General features: G+C 46.4%; 1 protein-coding gene across 1 annotated transcript; it reads left to right on the top strand.

Annotated features, from left to right (window-relative positions):
- Nucleotides 1–441: 441 nt before the first annotated feature.
- Nucleotides 442–10,444, top strand: RFXAP (regulatory factor X associated protein). The gene is made up of 3 exons (XM_075334601.1): nt 442–917; nt 7,196–7,303; nt 9,699–10,444. Exons 1-3 carry the CDS (start codon nt 492–494, stop codon nt 9,804–9,806), a joined length of 642 nt encoding a protein of 213 aa, XP_075190716.1. The 5' UTR covers nt 442–491; the 3' UTR covers nt 9,807–10,444.
- The last annotated feature ends 10,461 nt before the right edge of the window (nt 10,445–20,905 follow it).

The raw sequence follows: 20,905 nt of genomic DNA, 5'->3' as shown, positions 1-20,905 counted from the left end.
ACCCCTAACATGGATTCTGCCCTTGATTTTCTATGGTTTTAGTTGTTTATTCTCATATTATGACCTTTTGATATGAATGAATCCATTTTTTGCATTAATGTGCCCCATCTTGCTTATGTCCTCTTCCTCTTTGGCCTTCATATTGACCTTAATTGGTCTGAGGAATTAGGAAGAACGCCTTTTTGGTTTTCATTATCTATATCTTTATTGGGAAGCTATTAGTAGGTTTTTTTGTAGGTTAATAGTTGCACCCCTGTGAGTATGTGATCTCTATTATTTTAGAGCCTTAGTTATAGACAATTCCTCTAACTACTACTGTAATGTGGAACGTGAAACTGCAATGATGGTGCAGTTCTGCCGGTGGCCGCTAGATGTCAGCACTGCAGTGCTAACTGGAGGGGATGGATCCGGTGACGCGCTACAGCGCATGCGCAGTAAGCACTGCGGCAGAGGCGGAAGTAAACAAGAGACTGTCCCGGTAATCCGTTACCATGGAGCAGCCGGCCGCGTCCCGGGAGGATGATGATGAGGATTTAACCCCGGATCAGCCAGAAAGAGATGGCGGCGGGCAGGAGCTGCAGTATGGGCAGTACTCGGCGGACGGGGACACACGGGTGGTGTACTACACCATGCTGCCCGCAGAGCCGGAGGACGAATGCGGAGAAGCCCTGGACACCTCCGACCCCCGGGACAGCACGGCCAGCCCCGAGGAGCTAGAGGACGACGATAACTCCGGCGACAATGACAGCGTGGTGACCAAGACGTGCACCTACCAGGGCTGCCAGGAGACCACCAGCCAGGTGGCCAAACAGCGCAAGCCCTGGATGTGCAAGAAGCACCGCAACAAGATGTACAAGGACAAGTACAAGAACAAGAAGAAGAGCGACCAGACCATGTCCTGCACCAGCAAGCTGGAGGTCAGTGTGACGTCATGAAAGCCGGCGGCCAATCACAGGGCAGCTCATCTGCCACACAGGCTGGGGCACATGAAAGCTGCCATCTGATTGGTCTCCATCACATCGGCGGCCTATCACAGGGCAGCTCTTATCTCCCACACAAGCTGGGGTACATGAAAGCTGCCATCTGATTGGTCTCCATCACAGAGCAGTTCTCCTCTCCCACACAGGCTGGGGCACATGAAAGCTGCCATTTGATTGGTCTCCATCACAGTCGGCGGCCTATCACAATGCTAGGGCACATGAAAGTGTGACGCCCTGGGCAAGCCAGGGGTCACAGGTCACAACATCACATGCACCCCACATTCCCGGCAGGTACACCAAGGCTAACCTAAAATCCTTGTTGCCTTCCTGCAGGGGCTGATGTCCACAGCAGGGGGTGGGTCAGGCGGTTGGCTCCGCCCACCGAGGAGTTCACAGCCCTGGAGGCGGGAAAACCAGGCAGTTGAAGTCAGACTAGGGTCTGAGAAGGAAGTGGTAGAGGAGCTTGAGAGTAGTGACAGAAAAGTAACAGTTAAGAAAGCCTGACGTTGGTCCGGGTGTGTGCCCCCGACTGAGACAGCAAGGTCAGCAGGCGGCGGTGACTGTCTGCAGGGGGACTGCTTGGAGGTTGCTGGAAGGACCGCGGACGGGTGGTGACCCGGCGATACCGGAGCGGTATACGAAGAACAGTCAGCACCAGGGCAGGGGCCTTTCGGATCCCGGCAAGGCTAGGAGTTGCCATAATTTGCCAAATCCGTCAGTGAAGGGGACCTCTGTCTCCTAACAACCAAGTCCCGATTGAAGGCAACAGTCCGACCGTTAAGGGGAGACACCGCCACCGCCAAGGCACCAGTTTCCCAGGGCCAGCGCCTGCGGGCAAGAGAGGGGCTCCTCCGGCTCATGTCCAGGTCGGGGAGCGGGTAACCGGTGGGAACCCATCGCTACCAAAAAGACTTTACATAGGTGCAGGGAAGAGACCGTCACCGCTAACTGCAGGGAACATCAGCACCGTAACCGTCCGAGGGACCCGTCCAACCAGCCGTTTGTTTACCGAGAAATGTGTCGTGTTTACTGGCTGAGTGAGTACCTCTGTGCTGTGCGGCACAGCGCTGCCCCTGCGCCCCTGCACCTCCACAGGCCCCATACCCGCCTGTCCACCATACCAACCCCATCACTGGGCCCCGGGACCACCAAACCCCCTACCCACGGAGGGGCAAATCAACAACTTGCTGCTCCATACCATCACTCCCGGGCTCCCCATACAGAGCAGCGGTGGTGTCCACTTAATCACCACAACCGTGGGTGGCATCACGGACAATAAACTATCCCAACAACCAATCCCCTTTCACTCACGGGCGAGGAGCGCTGCTCGAGTCCCCGGGATCCGGCCCATCGCTCGAGCCGCAGCAGCCGCGGCAGCCGGACCCGAGCAGTGGGAGAGCGTGGCGTCCCCTCCTCCACCCGCGACAACTGCTGCCATCTGACTGGTCTCCATCGCAGCCGGCGGCCTATCACGAGGCTAGGGCACATGAAAGCTGCCATCTGACTGGTCTCCATCGCAGCCGGCGGCCTATCACAAGGCTAGGGCACATGAAAGCTGCCATCTGACTGGTCTCCATTGCAACTGGTGGCCTATCACAAGGCTGGGGCACATGAAAGCTGCCATCTGACTGGTCTCCATCGCAACTGGTGGCCTATCACAGGGCAGCTCTCATCTCCCACACAGGCTGGGGCACATGAAAACTGCCATCTGATTGGTCTCCATTCGCACCGCATCTGCTTGCTGTTCACATATAAAAGCTACTTTCTGATTGGATGCTATAGGCAATTCCACCTCCTTGCAAATAAAAGCTGCCATCTGATTAGTTGCTATGGGCAACTCTATAGTCCAGAGAAAATTAAATATCAGGTTAACAACTGGGCCACACACAGCTACAGGGCCGGGCATTGACGGGTGCCCCGTGAGGTTGCCAGGTTCTTAGCGGAGTGTGAAGATGCAGTGCTATAGTGAGTGGCGGGCGCCCAGCTCCTCCCTGCTCCATAATGGAGCGTGTCAGAATCTGCACAGCTGCCATACTGCTCTGTAATGGAAGTCCATGTAATGGTCTTGTCCCAAGATGGACTCTCACTGCCTATCGACCATTGTCCCATTCAGTCAGGAATGAACCCCAGCGCTCATGATCATGGCCATCCCCACCCATCACACACACAATTGTTGGTCACTTCTGGTAAAGTAAGAAAGATCCACAGTGGTCATAGAAATTACTTGAAACTGACAAAAGTAACCAGTGGGTTTAAGACATTGCTAAATCCATGTTCTTCACTCCCTGATCTGAACGCCATTGAATTGCCTGCAGCGCAGACCACATCCATTGTCTCCTATCCTTTGATGAAGTCCACTTTGGCCAAGAGCGATGGTGGGGCGATCTGACACCAATGTACCTTGACCTTCTAGTTCACCTCTTATTTCTTTGGAGGTTGTTCAGGCCTCTTTGTTTGCCATACATATTATTCATCTTTTCAATATGTCATTAATTTTCCTCTTGCGGCCACATCCAGGGAGGTGGCTACAATCCCATAGACCTTATTGTTCTGAAAATATGTACAGTACAAACCAAAGGTTTGGACACACCTTCTCATTCAAAGAGTTTTCTTTTTTTTTAAGGACTCTGAAAATTGTAGGTTCACAGTGAAAGCATCAAAACTATGAATCACGTGGAATGAAATACTTAAAGTGTGAAACAACTGAAAATATGTCTTATATTCTAGGTTCTTCAGAGTAGCCACCTTTTGCTTTGATTACTGCTTTGCACACTCTTGGCATTCTCTTGATGAGCTTCAAGAGGTAGTCACCGGAAATGGTCTTCCAACAGTCTTGAAGGAGTTCCCAGAGATGCTTAGCACTTGTTGGCCCTTTTGCCTTCACTCTGCGGTCCAGCTCATCCCAAACCATCTCAATTGGGTTCAGGTCTGGTGACTGTGAAGGCCAGGTCATCTGGTGTAGCACCCCATCACTCTCCTTCTTAGTCAAATAGCCCTTACACAGCCTGGAGGTGTTTGGGGTCATTGTCCTGTTGAAAAATAAATGATGGTCCAACTAAACGCAAACCGCATGGAATACCGTGCCGCTGCAAGATGCTGTGGTAGGCATGCTGGTTCAGTATGCCTTCAATTTTGAATAAATCCCCAACAGTGTCACCAGCAAAGCACCCCCACACCATCACACCTCCTCCTCCATGCTTCACCGTGGGAACCAGCCATGTAGAGTCCATCCGTTCACCTTTTCTACAAAGACACGGTGGTTGAATCCAAAGATCTCAAATTTGGACTCATCGAACCAAAGCACAGATTCCCACTGGTCTAATGTCCATTCCTTGTGTTCTTTAGCCCAAACAAGTCTCTTCTGCTTGTTGCCTGTCCTAAGCAGTGGTTTCCTAGCAGCTATTTTACCATGAAGGCCTGCTGCACAAAGTCTACTTTTAACAGTTGTTCTAGAGATGAGAAGGTGTGTCCAAACGTTTGGTCTGTACTGTACAACCGTATTAACAGACACATCATGCTGTTTGGACATGGTCTATGGCCTTTAACATGTTTGTATAGCATTTTCATTTTCATCTCCGGAGACGACTCTTTCTTTAGCTTTCATTGTTCCATATCAGTATGGTACACCCAGAGATTCAAAACAGCACAGTGACTACTTTTCACCTTCTAAATAGGCAGAATGACTGGTTACAAGTTTGTAGACACCTGTGATGATATTATAGGACACACCTTAGTATAACATGTCGCTATTCTCAAGTTATTTTCAATCTTTTCTAGGGGTAACATCATTTTTGTCCTTGCTGTTTTCATTAATTCATTTTTTCTATTTTTTCATTTGTTGAACCACGATGCAAAAAGCAATGTCTGATTTTCATAGAATGGTAGCGTTGGAAGGGACCTCAAGGGTTATCGTTTCCAACCCCCTGCGAGTGCAGGCTTTCCTAAATCATCTCAGCCATATGTTTATCCAGCTTCCGCTTGAAGATTTCCTTTGATGGAGAGCTCATTACCTCCCGTGGTCGACTATTCCACTCTCTGACTATCCTCACCACCTCCCGTGGTCATCTGTTCCACTCTCTGACTGCCCTCACTATTAGGCCCCTTCACACATTCGTGATTTCCGGTACGTATGACGTCCATTTTTCATACATACTGGACACATGGACGTACACAGACCCATTAAAACAACACCGAAAGAATTGACTTCTTCAGATTTGCATGGAGTATTGCGACAAAAAAAAATGCAATGAAAATGCACGTTGTGCACACGGCCTAAGGCTGTGCAACATTTAATAATTGAGATAAAAGTTTCCACAAACAAAATTGGACAGGCACCACCTATAAAAATAATACCAATAAACAGAGTATCCGTGCTGTGCACTGAAAATCGTGAAAGCAAAGAAGTACACATACAAGCACCGGAGCTCTAATGAATGAGATGTGTAAAGCCTGCTTTACACTTTACGATATCACATACGATATCGTATGCGATCGTACCCGCCCCCATCGTATGTGCGGCACGTTCAATTTGTTGACCGTGTCGCACAAACGATTATTTCCCGTCACACCTACTTACCCGTCCATACGACCTCGCTGTGGGCGGCGAGCATCCACGTCCTGGAGTGGGAGGGAGCCGGCAGCCGGCCAATAGAAGCGGAGGGGCGGAGATGAGCGGGACGTAAACATCCCGCCCACCTCCTTCCTTCCGCATTGCCGGCGGCAGCCGTGGGACGCAGGTAAGATCTGTTCATCGTTCCCGGGGTGTCACACACTGCGATGTGTGGTACCTTGGGAACATTTAACAACCCGACGTGCAATTTTAAGGAAATGAATGACGTGTATGCGATGAACGGTTTTACGTTCCATTGCAATCGCACGTAGCTGTCACACGCTACAACACCACTAACGATGCCGGATGTACGTCACTTACGACGTGACCCCGCCGACACATCATTAGATTTGTTGTAGCGTGTAAAGCCCGCTTAACTCCTGTATATCCAAAGTGATACATATTTTATTAAACACAGAGCAAATATAAAACCATTAAAACACAAACACAATTCCCCTTTACAATAAATAGGAGATCCTCTCCTACAATCCGTATACAATATCACAAGGGAGCTGACTAGATGTGAGATCCATACAGGGTAATCCGTACAATATTGCACAGTGTATGAAACACACAGCATATAACCAGGGATATTTACCATAATGGTGGTTAAAGCCCCCTTTACACGCTACAATATATCTTACAATGTGTCGGCGGGTCACGTCGTCAGTGACGCACATCCGGCATCGTAAGGTACATTGTAGTGTGTGACAGGTACGTGCGATTGAATGTTAAAACGTTCATCGCATACACGTCGTTGAATCCTGAAGAATTGCACGTCCGGTTGTTCAATGTTCCCGGGGTAGCACACATCGCAGTGTGACACCCCGGGAATGATAAACAGATCTTACCTGCGTCCCGCGGCTCCAGCCGGCAATGCGGAAGGAAAGAGGTGGGCGGGATGTTTATATCCCGCTCATCTCCGCCCCTCCACTTCTATTGGCCGGCTGCCGTGTGACGTCGATGTGACGCCGAACGTCCCTCCCACTCCAGGAAGTGGATGCTCGCCGCCCACATTGAGGTCGTATGGAAGGGTAAGTACGTGTGACGGGGGTTAATCATTTGTGCGGCACGTTCAACAAATTGAACGTGCCACGCATACGATGGGGGCGTTGCAAATCGCATACGATATCGTATGCGAAATTGCAACGTGTAAAGCAGGCTTTAGTCAAATGACCAAAGAAATAACCCTAAAAGGATAAGCAGTCAGGAGTGAGGAGGTTAAAAACCCCACGATTTACGCCAAACTCATGGCTTCCTCAGAGCTGATAGTGCCAGACTATGCAGGGACATTCCCCACTGACAAGGGGATTGATACCACCTTAATTTACTAATCCATTTCTTGGAGGAATAACAGAGAAATGATGTCAGCGCAGCTCCATATCCCATGTTTAACGACACCAGTTGCTCACACTGTGTATATCAGAGAGCTCCCTCCTGTACAGACCCCATGTGCTGCTTGAGGGGTCCCATGTTTGGTGGTCCAGAGATGTGTCCTATTATTGCAGTCCTATCTTTATATTAATTATCAGTAACCGGCATCATGTATAATGCTGATAAATACCCCCACTTTTGTACTGAACATATTACTTTTCTTTTTATATAGGAAACTGCCGAGTGTTCAGTGTCTCTTGCAAAACAAAGGACTGGATCAGTGGGAGACCGTCCCCCCCGCCCCACGTTACTGGAACAAGTGCTGAACCAAAAAAGACTGGTAAGTGTCAGTATTATGTGTTGATGTAATAATGTATGTATTTAATGCCGGTTTCACATTTGCGTTGTGAGGCATCCGTTACAGTGCGTTGTGTGATGCATGTGACGGATGCGTTGCAAATAGTGTGCTAATAAAGGTAACGGATTCCTTTAAAAGAACGATTTTAAACTATTTAGATCATTCTGCTGGACATGTTGAGCATGCTCAGTAGAACGTGATGGGAACAGTCAGCGGATTCCGCTGCTTAGCGCATTGCGGCGGAATCCACCGCCATAGACAATCATTACACACCTTGGCGGATACTAACGGAATCCGTCAATGTACGATATTGTAACGACACAAAAAAACGCTAAATGCAGCTTTCCTTCCGCCCGACGCAGTGTCAAAGTAACGATGCTGTGTCGTGCAGCGGATGCAATGCAGACACTTGCGTTATAGTGCGTCATCCATACAAGTCTATGGAGAATAGCGCAGTGCATTAACGGACTGCGCTATTTTCCATATCGGCGAATTGCACTGAACACAGGTGTGAAACCGGCCTTAGGCACCCTCCCATTAAGGGAAGTGCCTGCGCAATTCCTTCAGTCTGTTACCTAGCTAGTTGTCAGGTCCTAAGCTCCTGTCCTGTTATCCCTGTGTCTGTTTCCAGTACCTGCCTTCCAATACCTGTCTATTCCTGCCGTGCCACCTCTCCTATCCATACCCGCCTGTCCAGCCTGCCCAGTCACCCCACCTGTACCTGTCTATTCCTGTTTCCGTCACCTGCCCTTGTGGTCAGCTGCCACAGTCCCAGTCACTGCCCTGGGAGTGATACCTGGAGTCCGTCTTATGGTGGGTACTTAGTTAAGCCCCTCCCATTAAGGGGTAAGCCTGAGTCCCCCTGTCGTCCGCTGGGTCCACTAATCCCACTCACTGCCTCTACACAGGCAGTGAGCGTTACAAAGTGAGGCTCTCTCACTTCCTCTGGATGTCTGATTTGTCCAAAGGTAGGAAGAGTGTAGCAGCTGCTGGTGGGCCCAGGGATTGCGTGACTCAGTCACGTGAGCCCTGGGAGAGCCAGTGCAGACACTGCTAGAACGACGTCAGCCCTAGAGGTGAGCATGGTTATTATTTTACATGGGGGATACATACGAATTGAGAAGGGATAGTCTGAGTAGTTGGACCACGTCCCCATCCTACGCAGCTCTGCTCATTTTATCGGAGCTGGCTAAAACTGACGTGAAAATGACAAAAGTCACAAAATGTTTCCGCAACCTCGTGTTGCAAAATTTTCTTTGCAACCTTTCAAAGTGTTTTTCACTTTGATGAATTGTTGGCCTTCGTTTTATTCAGTTCTGCAGCCGCTATTCTATGATGTGGCCAGTTTGGGCTGGTAAAGGTCCTCCTTACCATAAAACCTGATTTCAATCAATAGGTCACATTCTGCTGATCGCCTTCTGTCTGTGTCAATAATGGGATCATGGGTTGAATGAATGGTGGGATATTAGATGGTTAGGAAAACGTGGATCGACATTGTGGGAAATAGATGGGAGAAAGGGTAGATAGAAAAACCGCATGAGAGGTGAATTAGCTGATATACTAGGTGGACAGAGACGCCGATCCATTGCTCAGTGCTGTAATGAGGACTCTGTGCTTCTCTGTAGGTTCAGAATATCTACGTGGATGGGCATAAAATAAGTGGAGCCCTAAATCAGCCGCTTGCCCCACATTGGCATGGAGCATTAAGCGGGCTTTACACGCTATGATTTCGCTACAACGATCTCGTTGGGGTCATGGATTTTGTGACGCACATCCGGTCGCTGTAGCGATCTCGTTGTGTGTGACTCCTAGGAGCGATTTGGATCGTTGCAAAATCGTCCAAAATCGCTCCTTGTTGACACTCCCAATTATCGCTGCTGTTGCTGGGGTGAAGTTGTTACTCGTCCCTGCGGCAGCACACATCGCTACATGTGACACCGCAGGAACGAGGAACTTCTCCTTCCCTGCCGCCAGCCACAATGCGGAAGGAAGGAGATGGGCGGGATGTTTGTTCCGCTCATCTCCGCTTTCATTGGGCGGCCGCTTAGTGACGTTGCTGTGATACTGAACGGACCGCCCCCCTAGAAAGGAGGCGGTACGCCGGTCACAGCGACGTCGCAGGGCAAGTAAGTACGTGTGACGGGGGGTGCGCTATTTTGTGCGCGACGGGCAGCGATATGCCCCTCTCGCACAAACGATGGGGGCGGGTCTCATGCTAGCGATATCTGGACCGATATTGTAGCGTGTAAAGCCACCCTTAGAGTCAGGGCACATTATTGCTTTGCTATTTCAATATTACTATTGTCAGTATATAAACCCTGTGTTACTCGTTTTCCGCTTCCTGACTGTGCCTCATGTCTCCCTCTTCATTTTTCAGTCTCTTTTGAGGAGCCCAGAAGTTGTGAAGTTCCTTCAGACTCAGCAGCAGCTCCTCAGTCGCCAGGCCTTTGAACAGCGGCAGTCTTTTCAAGGAGCTTCACTTTGACCAGATTTCCCCGTAGGATGAACTAGTTATAATTTAATGTGCTGACATCCATTTTTATATATTTATTACATGCTGAGAATAATAGAGAGAGGCCTGAAGAAATGGGAAATGAAGCAAGATGTGCGTCACGAACCAGAATACTGCCCCGACAGACACAAGTCTCTCTGTGCTTTATTTATCTGGCGTCCTTTGTGTTTTTACTACCTTGTTAGATTTACTGCGTTCTGAGCAGAAATGTTAAACGTTCTCATCCAATTAATATAAGGATGGTTTATGTATAGCTATATATCTTGCCCTGTACATACAGTCTTATACACGATGTTCCACTCTTAAAGGGAATCTTCAGGTTTACAGAAAATCTTATATATTCTAGTGAAGTCAATATGGCGGATCAAAGGTCGTGATACGTGGTGTCTATAGAAGTCATTATATGACACTGCATGGAAGGATACCAAGAATTGGCTGGCGGAAGGAGGTACAAGATGTCCAGAACTTGACCAATGTGCTGAGCTATGGCCATAGTAAACCTTAAAGAAAACCAACCACCAGGATTTTGCTATATGAGGTAAAGGCAGTGCCATCCAGGCAGTAAGATGCTGAATCCACGCATACCTGTTATACACTCCCTGACAGAAGTTCTGTCGCTTATCCATGTTATGTAAATATAAGCTTATAATCTGACTTTAAATTCATCCATTGGTTTCATAAATTACTCTTTTGAAAGCTGAAAACCTCACAAATTTGGTTTAGGTTATGAAAATAAAGTTGCTGCAAAGCTGAAATATTGATCATTTTATGAACACAGAAAGGTCAGATTTTGTCAAGACAAAAGTTTTGTCGTCCACAGAAAGTAATGTGAAATTCAAACAAATAATTAACTTCTAATACAAAGATATGTTGCATAACATTGGTGAATGAAGTTGTGCTATTAGAGCCATATTTAATATTTTGTGTGACTTCCATGAGCTTGAAGGGCTGCATCCATGCGGTTCAACAATGATTCATACAGTGCTGGCCAAAAGTATTGTCACCACTGCAATTCTGTTAGATAATACTCAGTTTCTTCTTGAAAATGATTACAATCACAAATTATTTGGTATTATTATCTTCATTTAATTTGTCTTCAATGAAAGAAAAAAAAACAATGTCATAAAGCCAAATAGGATATACTGTAATTCCACACCAAACATAAAAAGGGGGTGGACAAAAGTATTGGCACTGTTTGAAAAATCATGTGATGCTTCTCTAATTTGTGTAATTAACAGCACCTGTAACTTACCTGTGGCACCTAACAGGTGTCGGCAATAACTAAATCACACTTGCAGCCAGTTGACATGGATTAAAGTTGACTCAACCTGTGTCCTTGTGTGTACCACATTGAGCATGGAGAAAAGAAAGAAGACCAAAGAACTGTCTGAGGACTTGATAATTCAAATTGTGAGGAAGCATAAGCAATCTCAAGGCTACAAGTCCATCTCCAAAGACCTGAAAGTTCCTGTGTCTACAGTGCGCAGTGTCATCGAGAAGTTTAAAGCCCATGGCACTGTGGCTAACCTCCCTAAATGTGGAAGGAAAAGAAAAATTGACGAGAGATTTCAACGCAAGATTGTGCGGATGGTGGATAAAGAACCTTGACTAACATCCAAACAAGTTCAAGCTGCCCTGCAGTCCGAGGGTACAACAGTGTCAACCCGTACCATCCGTCGGCGACTGTATGGTAGGATACCCAGGAAGACCCCACTTCTTACCCCGAGACATAAAACAGACAGGCTGGAGGTTGTCAAAACTTACCTGAGAAAGCCTAAAACGTTTTGGAAGAATGTTCTTTGGTCAGATGAGACAAAAGTAGAGCTTTTTGGGAAAAGTCATCAACATAGAGTTTACAGGAAAAAAAAAGAGGCATTCAAAGAAAAGAACACGGTCCCTACAGTCAAACATGGCGGAGGTTCCCTGATGTTTTTGGGTTGCTTTGCTGCCTCTGGCACTGGACTGCTTGACCGTGTGCATGGCATTATGAAGTCTGGAGACTACTAACAAATTTTGCAGCATAATGTAGGGCCCAGTGTGAGAAAGCTGAGTCTCCCTCAGAGGTCATGGGTCTTTCAGCAGGACAATGACCCAAAATACACTTCAAAAAGCACTAGAAAATGGTTTGATAGAAAGCACTGGAGACTACTAAAGTGGCTAGCAATGAGTCCAGACCTGAATCCCATAGAACACCTGTGGAGAGATCTCAAAATGACAGTTTGGAGAAGGCACCTTCAAATCTCAGGGACCTGGAGCAGTTTCCCAAAGAAGAATGGTCTAAAATTCCAGCAGAGCATTGTAAGAAACTCATAGATGGTTACTGGAAGCGGTTGTTCGCAGTTATTTTGGCTAGGTTGTGCAACCAAGTATTAGGCTAAGGGTGCCAATACTTTTGTCTGGCCCATTTTTGGAGTTTTGATGTGAAATGATCAATGATTTGATTTTTGTTTCATTCTCTTTTGTGTTTTTTCATTGCAAGCAAAATAATTGAAGGTAATAATACCAAATAATTTGTGATTACAATCATTTTCAAGAAGAAACTGAGTATTATCTGACAAAATTGCAGGGGTGCCAATACTTTTGGCCAGCACTGTACAATTTATTGATGAAGTCACCAGGAATGGCAAAGAATGCAGTCTTACATGCCTCCCAGAGTTCATCTAGATGCTTTGGTTTTGTCTTCCAAGCTGCCTCTTTCATCTTACCCCAAACATGCTCAATGATGTTCATGTCTGGTGACTGGGCTGGCCAGTCCTTGAGCACCTTGATCTTCTTTGCCAGGGGGAACTTTGTTATAGAGATGGATGTATGAGATGGAGCACCATCCTGCTGAATTTCACCCCTTTTATGATTGGGAATGTAGCTAATACTTCTTGATATTTTAGGCTATTGATATTGCCTTCCACCTTGCAAATGTTTCGCACACCCCCATACTGAATGTAACCCCAGACCATGATCTTTCCACCACCAAACGTAACTGTTTTCTGGATCCATACGGGCTCCAGTAGGTCTCCTACAGTATTTGCAGTGGCTGTGGGGTAATTCAACTGAAGATTCATCAGAGAAATCCACCTTCTGCCACTTTTCCAGCGTCCATCTGTTTAGCATGCTGTGGGAATTGGCAAATGCCACATGGTTTTTTAAATGCCTTTTGTTTAGTGCTGGCTTCTGGGCACTGATTCGACCATGGAGGCCATTTCGAGACAGAATCCTACAAACTATTCTAGCTGACACAAGGACTTGAGGTGACCAGGCCTGTTGGAGCTCTGCTGCAGTGGAAGAGGGGCTGGCTTTGGATTTTCTAACCAACAAACGTTCCTCCTGAGCAGTTGTCTTGCAGGGTCTGCCGGACCTGGGCTTGTCAAAAACATCTCCAGTCTCTTCAAATCTTTTTTTAATTCTTTGTACTTGACGCTGAGACACGTTAAAGGTGCCAGCCACCTTTTGCAGTGGATCTGGTCTTCAGCCTCTTGATAATCAAGGCTTTGGTCGCAGGGTAAATTTTGGGCATGTTGTCAGAGGTCAAGTTGCAGTTCAACCAAAGGTCTGGGGTGCTGGGTTTCTTTTTATACACACCCACTAATGAACTGATTATTTAGTGAGCACAGGTAAGGATGTAAACTAGGATTGGGTGCATTATATGACGAGGCAACAAAACGTTTTTCTTGCCAAAATATGACCTTTCTGTGTTCATTAAATGATCAATATTTCAGCTTTGCAGCAACTTTTTTTTTCATAACCTAAACCAAATTTGGGAGGGTTTCTGCTTTCAAAAGAGTAATTTATAAAACCAATGGATGAATTTAAAGTCAGGTTATAAGCTTTTATTTACATAACATGGATAAGCGACAGAACTTCTGTCAGGGACTGTAGAAAGATCCAATGCTTGGTTGATGAAAATATCTTTAATCAATGTTGCAGAAATGCACTGCACTTTGGTGCAACATGGGTGGGTCAGGTCCTTGCGTTTATTCCTCCTTTGGCATCCTTCTGGCTTGCCCCCCTTTTGTTTATTTGAATATTGCGCCGCCATTGCTGTTGTTGGCAGGTCATGCGTTTTGCCACAGTACTCAGGTCTTCATTAAAATTGCATCGGAATCAGCGCATGTGCGTACCACAATCTCTGGCTGCGGTGAAGACTGAGAAGCATCGGTGCATGCACAGATGTAAGAAAAAACAATCTGCGCATGCGCCGATGCCTCTTATGGTCTTCACTGCAGCATGTTCAATAAAATGGCCCCGGAGATCGCGCTACACACATGCGCTGACTCCAATGTCATATTAATAAAGACCTGAGTACCATGGCAATGCACACCACCTGCCAACAACAGCAATGGCGGTGCAAAATTCAAGTACAGAAAAGGGGGCAAGCCATAGGGGGAGGAATAAATGCAAAAACCCAACCCACAAAGGCCCACACCGTTGCACCAGTCAATCAAATTGCAGTGCATTTCTGCAACCAAGCATCCGATCTTTCTATATCAGGTATACCTAGATTCATCATCTTACTGCCAGTATGGCACTGCCTTTACCTCATATAGCAAAATACTGGTGGTTGGTTCTCCTTTAAGTCCACACACATTAGGTTCCATGTACAGATCACACAACATTTTGCCAGATATGTGATTAAATTGCTACAATAGTTGCCCCCCCTCCCCCCACACCACCTATTCCTGCAGGATGGTTCCATCCCTACTCTCTTGGAGTCAGCCTAAACCGTCCGTTTCTAGCATTGATCTGGTGCCACCCATATAGGTAACTTCCAATACAGGTTTTTGGTGTGAAGAAAAAAAAAAAAAGTTGAATGTAAAAAAAATCCTGCGCTTTTTAGATCTATTTATTTTCTCGCCTTTTTATAGCTGTTTTGTGATTTTTATTTTTTTTTTTTAATAAGAATTAGTGGCGTTCATGAATCTTTTGGCTGGCATCTGTTTCCAAAAGCAGATTTGTTGTTTTTTTTTGTTTTTTTTTTTTTTTTTGCTTTTAGCTCAATCTACATTGTGTATAACCCTAGTATACCATTGTTCACATCAGTTTCGGTCCACAATGCCACATTATAAGCAGATATTCGCTACTACTTTTTTTTTTTTAGTAGACAATAAAAAAGTAGTTAACTCTTAAAGGGAATCTGTCACCAGGTATTTGCTCCCTCATCTGAAAGTAGTAGCGTGTTTTTCCAAAAATAAGACAATGTCTTGTACTTTATCTGCCTCCCCAAAAAAGCACTAGGGCTTATTTTGGAGAAACATTGTTGGTGGTAAGTTGACCCCCCCCCCCCTTTCCCAGGAGACTCATACCAACCAGACCCGGACGTGACGACACCCCCCCCCTTCCCAGGAGAGTCATACTTACCAGACCCGGACTTGTGTGTGGCTCCCAGGTCCTCCCTGTGATCCCCAATGGGTGCAGCACGCCGTCCTCCCCCTATCCCCCTACTTCTGGCTGACATACACACACACACACTACGTCCAGCGTTACAGAATACTTCTGGCCGCATGGAATGATGGGATGAAGTCACATGTCCGCAGGTCCTGTAAGCTAGCATTGCGGCAGGTCCTTGCGCTCCACACACAGCCTCCCAGGATGCTGCCAGCCAGAAGAAATCGGTGTCGCTGCATGTGGTATGTGTGTGATGCAATGTGTGTGTGACCCGATGTTTGTGTGTGCGAGATCTGATGTGTGTGGGTGTGCGATCACTGCAGGTCCTGCCACTCAGCGTCTGGTGAGTGTGAATACGAGGTGCCTGCTGTCTATAATGAAGTGTCCTGCAGTATCTGTATCTTTTTTAGCTGCACGGACACTTCATTATTGAACCGCGTCTGGGGCTTATTTTCGGGGGAGGGCTTATATTTAAGCCTTGCTCTGAAAATGCTGAAAATCCCTGCTAAGGCTTATTTTTGGGGGAGGGGTTATTAAATTAGGGTCTCTGTCTCTACTTTATGCTGCTCTCAGATTAGGTGTCAAAAACCTGGTGACATTCCCTTTACATGTCACTTCTAGAGATGAGCTATGATTTGGTATCCAGTCTGGTCCAGCCGGTCTTCACTTCTGTTCCCGGCGTCCTCGTGGTCTCCTGTGCTTACTAGGCCCTGCGACATTGTGACATTTTAGGCCTTGTAAGTTACAGTTGTTCCCAAGATGATGGTTTAGGAACAAGTTGAGGATGAACTCTTGTATATATGAAAATAACTACATGTAATATGAAACGTCCTGTTTTTCGGGCGCTATATAACGTTACCTGCATAATGACATTGGAAACTCTGATCATGGACAAAAGCAAAACTTTTTCAATGTATAAGTTTTAATCACTACCCCCATACGGTGTCCTTGTATTATATGTGATGTGTTGTGTGTATATGTGTTTATGCAGTGTTCCACATTGTATTGAGGCATGCTCACCCCGGCACAGCGCGGCCAGTTTACAGTAAAGACTTCAGTTGGCAGTGCTATGAATGCTCAGAAGGAACTAAGGTGTAATTTTACTTTTTTTATGGTTTTGTACATTTTGACACGTTTCCTACATTTTATAAGTTTTGTATATTGTATTAAAGAGTCATACGTACGTTCCCTGTGTGTGTATTTATTCGTTGACTGATATTATTCGTGCGGCGCTGTGTAACTTAGGCCCTATAAACATCTAATTTTCATTCCATATTTCGCATATGCGTCCTACAAACGTAGACAAAAGTATTGCATTTATCTGATAAATTGAAAGTAAATCCAGCAGTTCTAAAGCCTGCTTTACACCTTACAATTAAGCATACAATATCGTATGCGATGTGACCCGCCCCCATCGTATGTGCGGCACGTTCAATTTGTTGACCGTGTCACACAAACGATTAATTGCCGTCACATGTACTTACCCTTCCATATGACGTCGATGTGGGCGGCGAACGTCCACTTCCTGGAGTGGGAGGGACGTTCGGCGTCACAGGGACGTCACGTGGCAGCCGGCCAATAGAAGCGGAGGGGCGGAGATGAGCGGGACGTAAACATCCTGCCCACCTCTTTCCTTCCGCATTGCCGGTGGGATCCGCGGGATGCAGGTAAGATCTGTTCATCGTTCCCGGGGTGTCACACACTGCAATGTGTGCTACCCCGGGAACATTGAACAACCCGACGTTCAATTTTTAGTAATTGAACAACGTGCATGCGATCAACGTTTTAACGTTCAATCGCAATCGCACGTAGCTGTCACACGCTACAACACCACTAACTATGCCAGATGTGCGTCACGACGTGACCCCGCCGACACATCGATAGATAAATTGTAGCGTGTAAAGCCCGCTTTAGGTAATGAAATTGATGTCTTTATTGTAATTCCATTAACATCTTCCTACTGTGCATTTGAGCATTTACATTAAAGTTTAATGGTTCAGTCTATGTGTAATTTTTCTCCTTGAGGAGAGTGACATGCCTGGGTGAGGAAGGTTATGAGCCATGCATTGCTCCTCTGGGAAATTAAAGGGAACCTGTCAGGTCCCATATGCATTCTGACCTACAAGCAGGGTGATGTGTGGCCTAATACACCCCTTCCTACCCATCCCTGTGTTGTAATATTGTGTAATATGATTTTATGAAAAAAAAAAAGTTTTATTACTTACATGTTTCCTATATAAATGATCGAGGCACTAGTCCTCTGTACGTTTCATCGCCCCGTGGGAGTTTGCATGCGTTCCATGGTATCACACCCCTGTGGGCGTGATACCATGGATTTACATGAGCGACGTCACCGTCAGCTCCTTGAGATCCCGCGCGTGCGCTCTTACCATTCCCACAGCTTTTGTTAGGCTACTTTCATACTTGCGTTCAGCGCAGTCCGTCACTATGGAGAATAGCGCAGTCCGTTAACGCACTGCGCTATTCTCCATAGACTTGTATGGAAGACGCACTGTAACGCAAGTGTCAGCGTTGCATCCGCTGGACAACGCAGCATTGTTATTTTGACGCTGCGCCGGGCGGATGGAACGCTGCATGTAACGTTTTTTTGAGCAGCGGAAACCTTTTATTTTTCACTGCGCATGCTCTCTTTTTTTTTTTTTTTTAATCACAAACTTTATTTTATTTCTCGGTGGCCGAACGTTCAGCTGAGCGCTCGGCCGCCGGCATGTGAGGGCACTCAGCTGAGCGCTCGGCCGCCGGCATGTCAGGGCACTCAGCTGATCGCCCGGCCGCCGGCATGTCAGGGCACTCAGCTGATCGCCCGGCCGCCGGCATGTCAGGGCACTCAGCTGAGCGCTCGGCCGCCGGCATGTCGGGACACTCAGCTGAGCGCTCGGCCGCCGGCATGTCAGGGCACTCAGCTGAGCGCTCGGCCGCCGGCATGTCAGGGCACTCAGCTGACCGCTCGGCTGCCGGCATGTCAGGGCACTCAGCTGAGCGCTTGGCCGCCAGCATGTCAGGGCACTCAGCTGATCGCCCGGCCGCCGGCATGTTATAGCGCTCAGCTAAGCGCTCGGCCGCCGGCATGTGAGAGCGCTCGGCCGCCGGCTATTAAGAGCGATCAGCTGATCGTTCACAATAGTCGGCTGCCAGTACTGTAAAGAAGAAAAAAAAAAAATATAACGCTTTCTGTTATTTTGTACGATCCGTAGCATTGCGTTGTGCCACTATATGCAATGCATCCGTTGCATCCGTCACACAACGCAATTCTACGGAAGCCGTCCAACGCAAGTGTGAAACTAGCCTTATCCAGGTGTTGTCAGTGCTCTGCACATGTTCAGATGACTCTTGTGGTTCCGGTCATGTGCAGAACACGTCTGAAGACAGCAAGTAAACAGCCGAGAGAGCGCATGACCGGAACTGCAGAAGTCTTCCGAGCACACGCAGAGCACGTCTGAAGTCGACAAGCAAGCACTGGGATAACAAGCCTGTGAGAATGGCAAGTGTGCACGCGCGGGATCTCAAGGAGCTGCGGTGACATCGCTCATGTAAATCCATGGTATCACGCACACGGGTGTGATACCATGGAATGCATGCAAACTCCCACGGGGCGATGCAACGCCCAGGGGACTAGAGCCTCTGATCATTTACATAGGGAACATGTAAGTAATAAAACATTTTTTTTATAAAATCATATTACAACACAGGGATTGGTAGGAAGGGGTTTGTAGGCCACACATCACCCTGCTTGTAGGTCAGAACGCTTATGGGACCTGACAGGTTCCCTTTAAATACGGTAATTATAGAATTTCCCAGAGGAGCAATGCATGGCTCACAAGCCTCCTCACCCAGGCATGCTATACATGTCACTCTCCACAATGAGAAACATTACCCCTTAGAAACCAGTATGAGCCTCTGATATTTTGCACCATATTGCAAGGGTGGATATTGCCTTTTAGGTTTGCTACTTCCAATAAATGGCACTGGAGTTTAAGTCCCAATTTCAGAAGAGGCAATTTACATAGTCTACGATTTAACATGAATTTTTGACCATTTTTACAATTCAAAAACTTACAGTTGAAACCAGAAGTTTACATACATATGGATGCTGGGTAGCAATGTATATCTGGCGGCTTTTATTCTGTGTTATATGGCATTACTCATGTTATGTTGTGTTATATCTACCATTTTATTACATTTGCACATTGCAAATCCAACAAACAATTGAAATCAGAAGTTTACACACACTATCTAAAAAGACACATCTGCATGTTTTTCTCACTATCTGACATGAAATCAGAATAAATCTTTCCCGTTTTAGGTCAATTAGGAACCAAAATTCTTTATATTTGCCAAATGCCAGAATAATGAGAGAGAATGTTTTAGGGCATTTTTATTACTTTCTGCAAAGTCAAACGTTTACATACAGTAAGAGTACTATGCCTTTAAACAATATGGGACAGCCCATATGATGATGTCATGTATTTGGAAGCTTCTGATAGGTTTATTGGCAACATCTGAGTTAATTAGAGACACATCTGTGTATGTATTTTAATGCACACCTGAAACACACTGCTTCTTTGTGTAGCATCATGGGAAAGTCAAAAGAAATGAGCCAAGATCTCAAGAAGAGAGGAGCGTAATAATGGAAATCTGCTAATTGGCGCTTACTATAAGCCTCCTAACATACAGTGCTGCGCATCATTATTGGCACCCCTCATTTTTTTCATTGTACAATATCTTCAGAAATAAATTGAAATGTACCACACTTCTATCCTCAGGATTTTTTAATTTGTGGTCCAAAGTAATACATTAATAAAACTTTGTCAGCTTACATGTGGCAGTTTCAAAGAAGGAACCACATAAACAGCAAGTGCAGCAATAAAGACCCCCCCCCCCCCCCTAATTAATACTTGGTTGCACACCCTTTGGCATTGATGACAGCCTCCAAACGTTTCTTGTAGCCATCTATAAGCTTCTCGCACTTCTCAGCTGGTATTTTCTCCCATTCTTCCTTTGCAGTTTGTTCAGGCTCTTGAATGTTTGCAGGGTTCTTTTTCCCAATGGCAGATTTCAGGTCACCCCAAAGATTTTCAATGAGATTGATAAAGGCATAGGCTGTTGATACATGTCACTCAATAAAACTTGTCTGCATCCAATCCTGTCAAGAATCATATTGTGTGCCAAAGGTTCTCTATACTATTGGAATCTATTTCCTTTGAGCATTACTTTCTGTGTGCGAGTCTTTTCACCTGTGTGCTTTTGAAATATTCAACACAAAGATTATATATACCCGTGTTTCCCCCAAAATAAGCCCTAGCAGGAATTTTCTGCTTTTTCGTAGTAAGACTTAAATATAAGCCCTACCTTGAAAATAAGCCCTAGTTGCGGTTAAATAATGAAGTGTCCATGCAGATAAAAAAGTTAAAGAATACTGCAAGACGCTTCATTATAGACAGCAGACACCCCCAAAAAAATAAGAGAGACCCCGCAATCATACTCACCAGACCGGAACGCTGTGGAACGCGAGGACCTGCGGTAGAACACACATACATACATACATCCGGTGATACCGCAATGCTCCAGTGACCTGGGACGCTGTTGAACGAGAGGAACTGCGGATGCGTTCGTCCGCAGGTCCTCGGTGCGTTCCACCACAGGTCTTAACATTCACAGCGTCTCAGGTCACC

This window comes from Anomaloglossus baeobatrachus, chromosome 2, assembly GCF_048569485.1.
Source record: "Anomaloglossus baeobatrachus isolate aAnoBae1 chromosome 2, aAnoBae1.hap1, whole genome shotgun sequence".
In the NCBI taxonomy this organism is placed as follows: Eukaryota; Metazoa; Chordata; class Amphibia; order Anura; family Aromobatidae; genus Anomaloglossus; species Anomaloglossus baeobatrachus.
The sequence above is the reverse complement of the archived record's forward strand: the minus strand, read 5'-3'. Positions and strand labels throughout refer to the sequence as shown.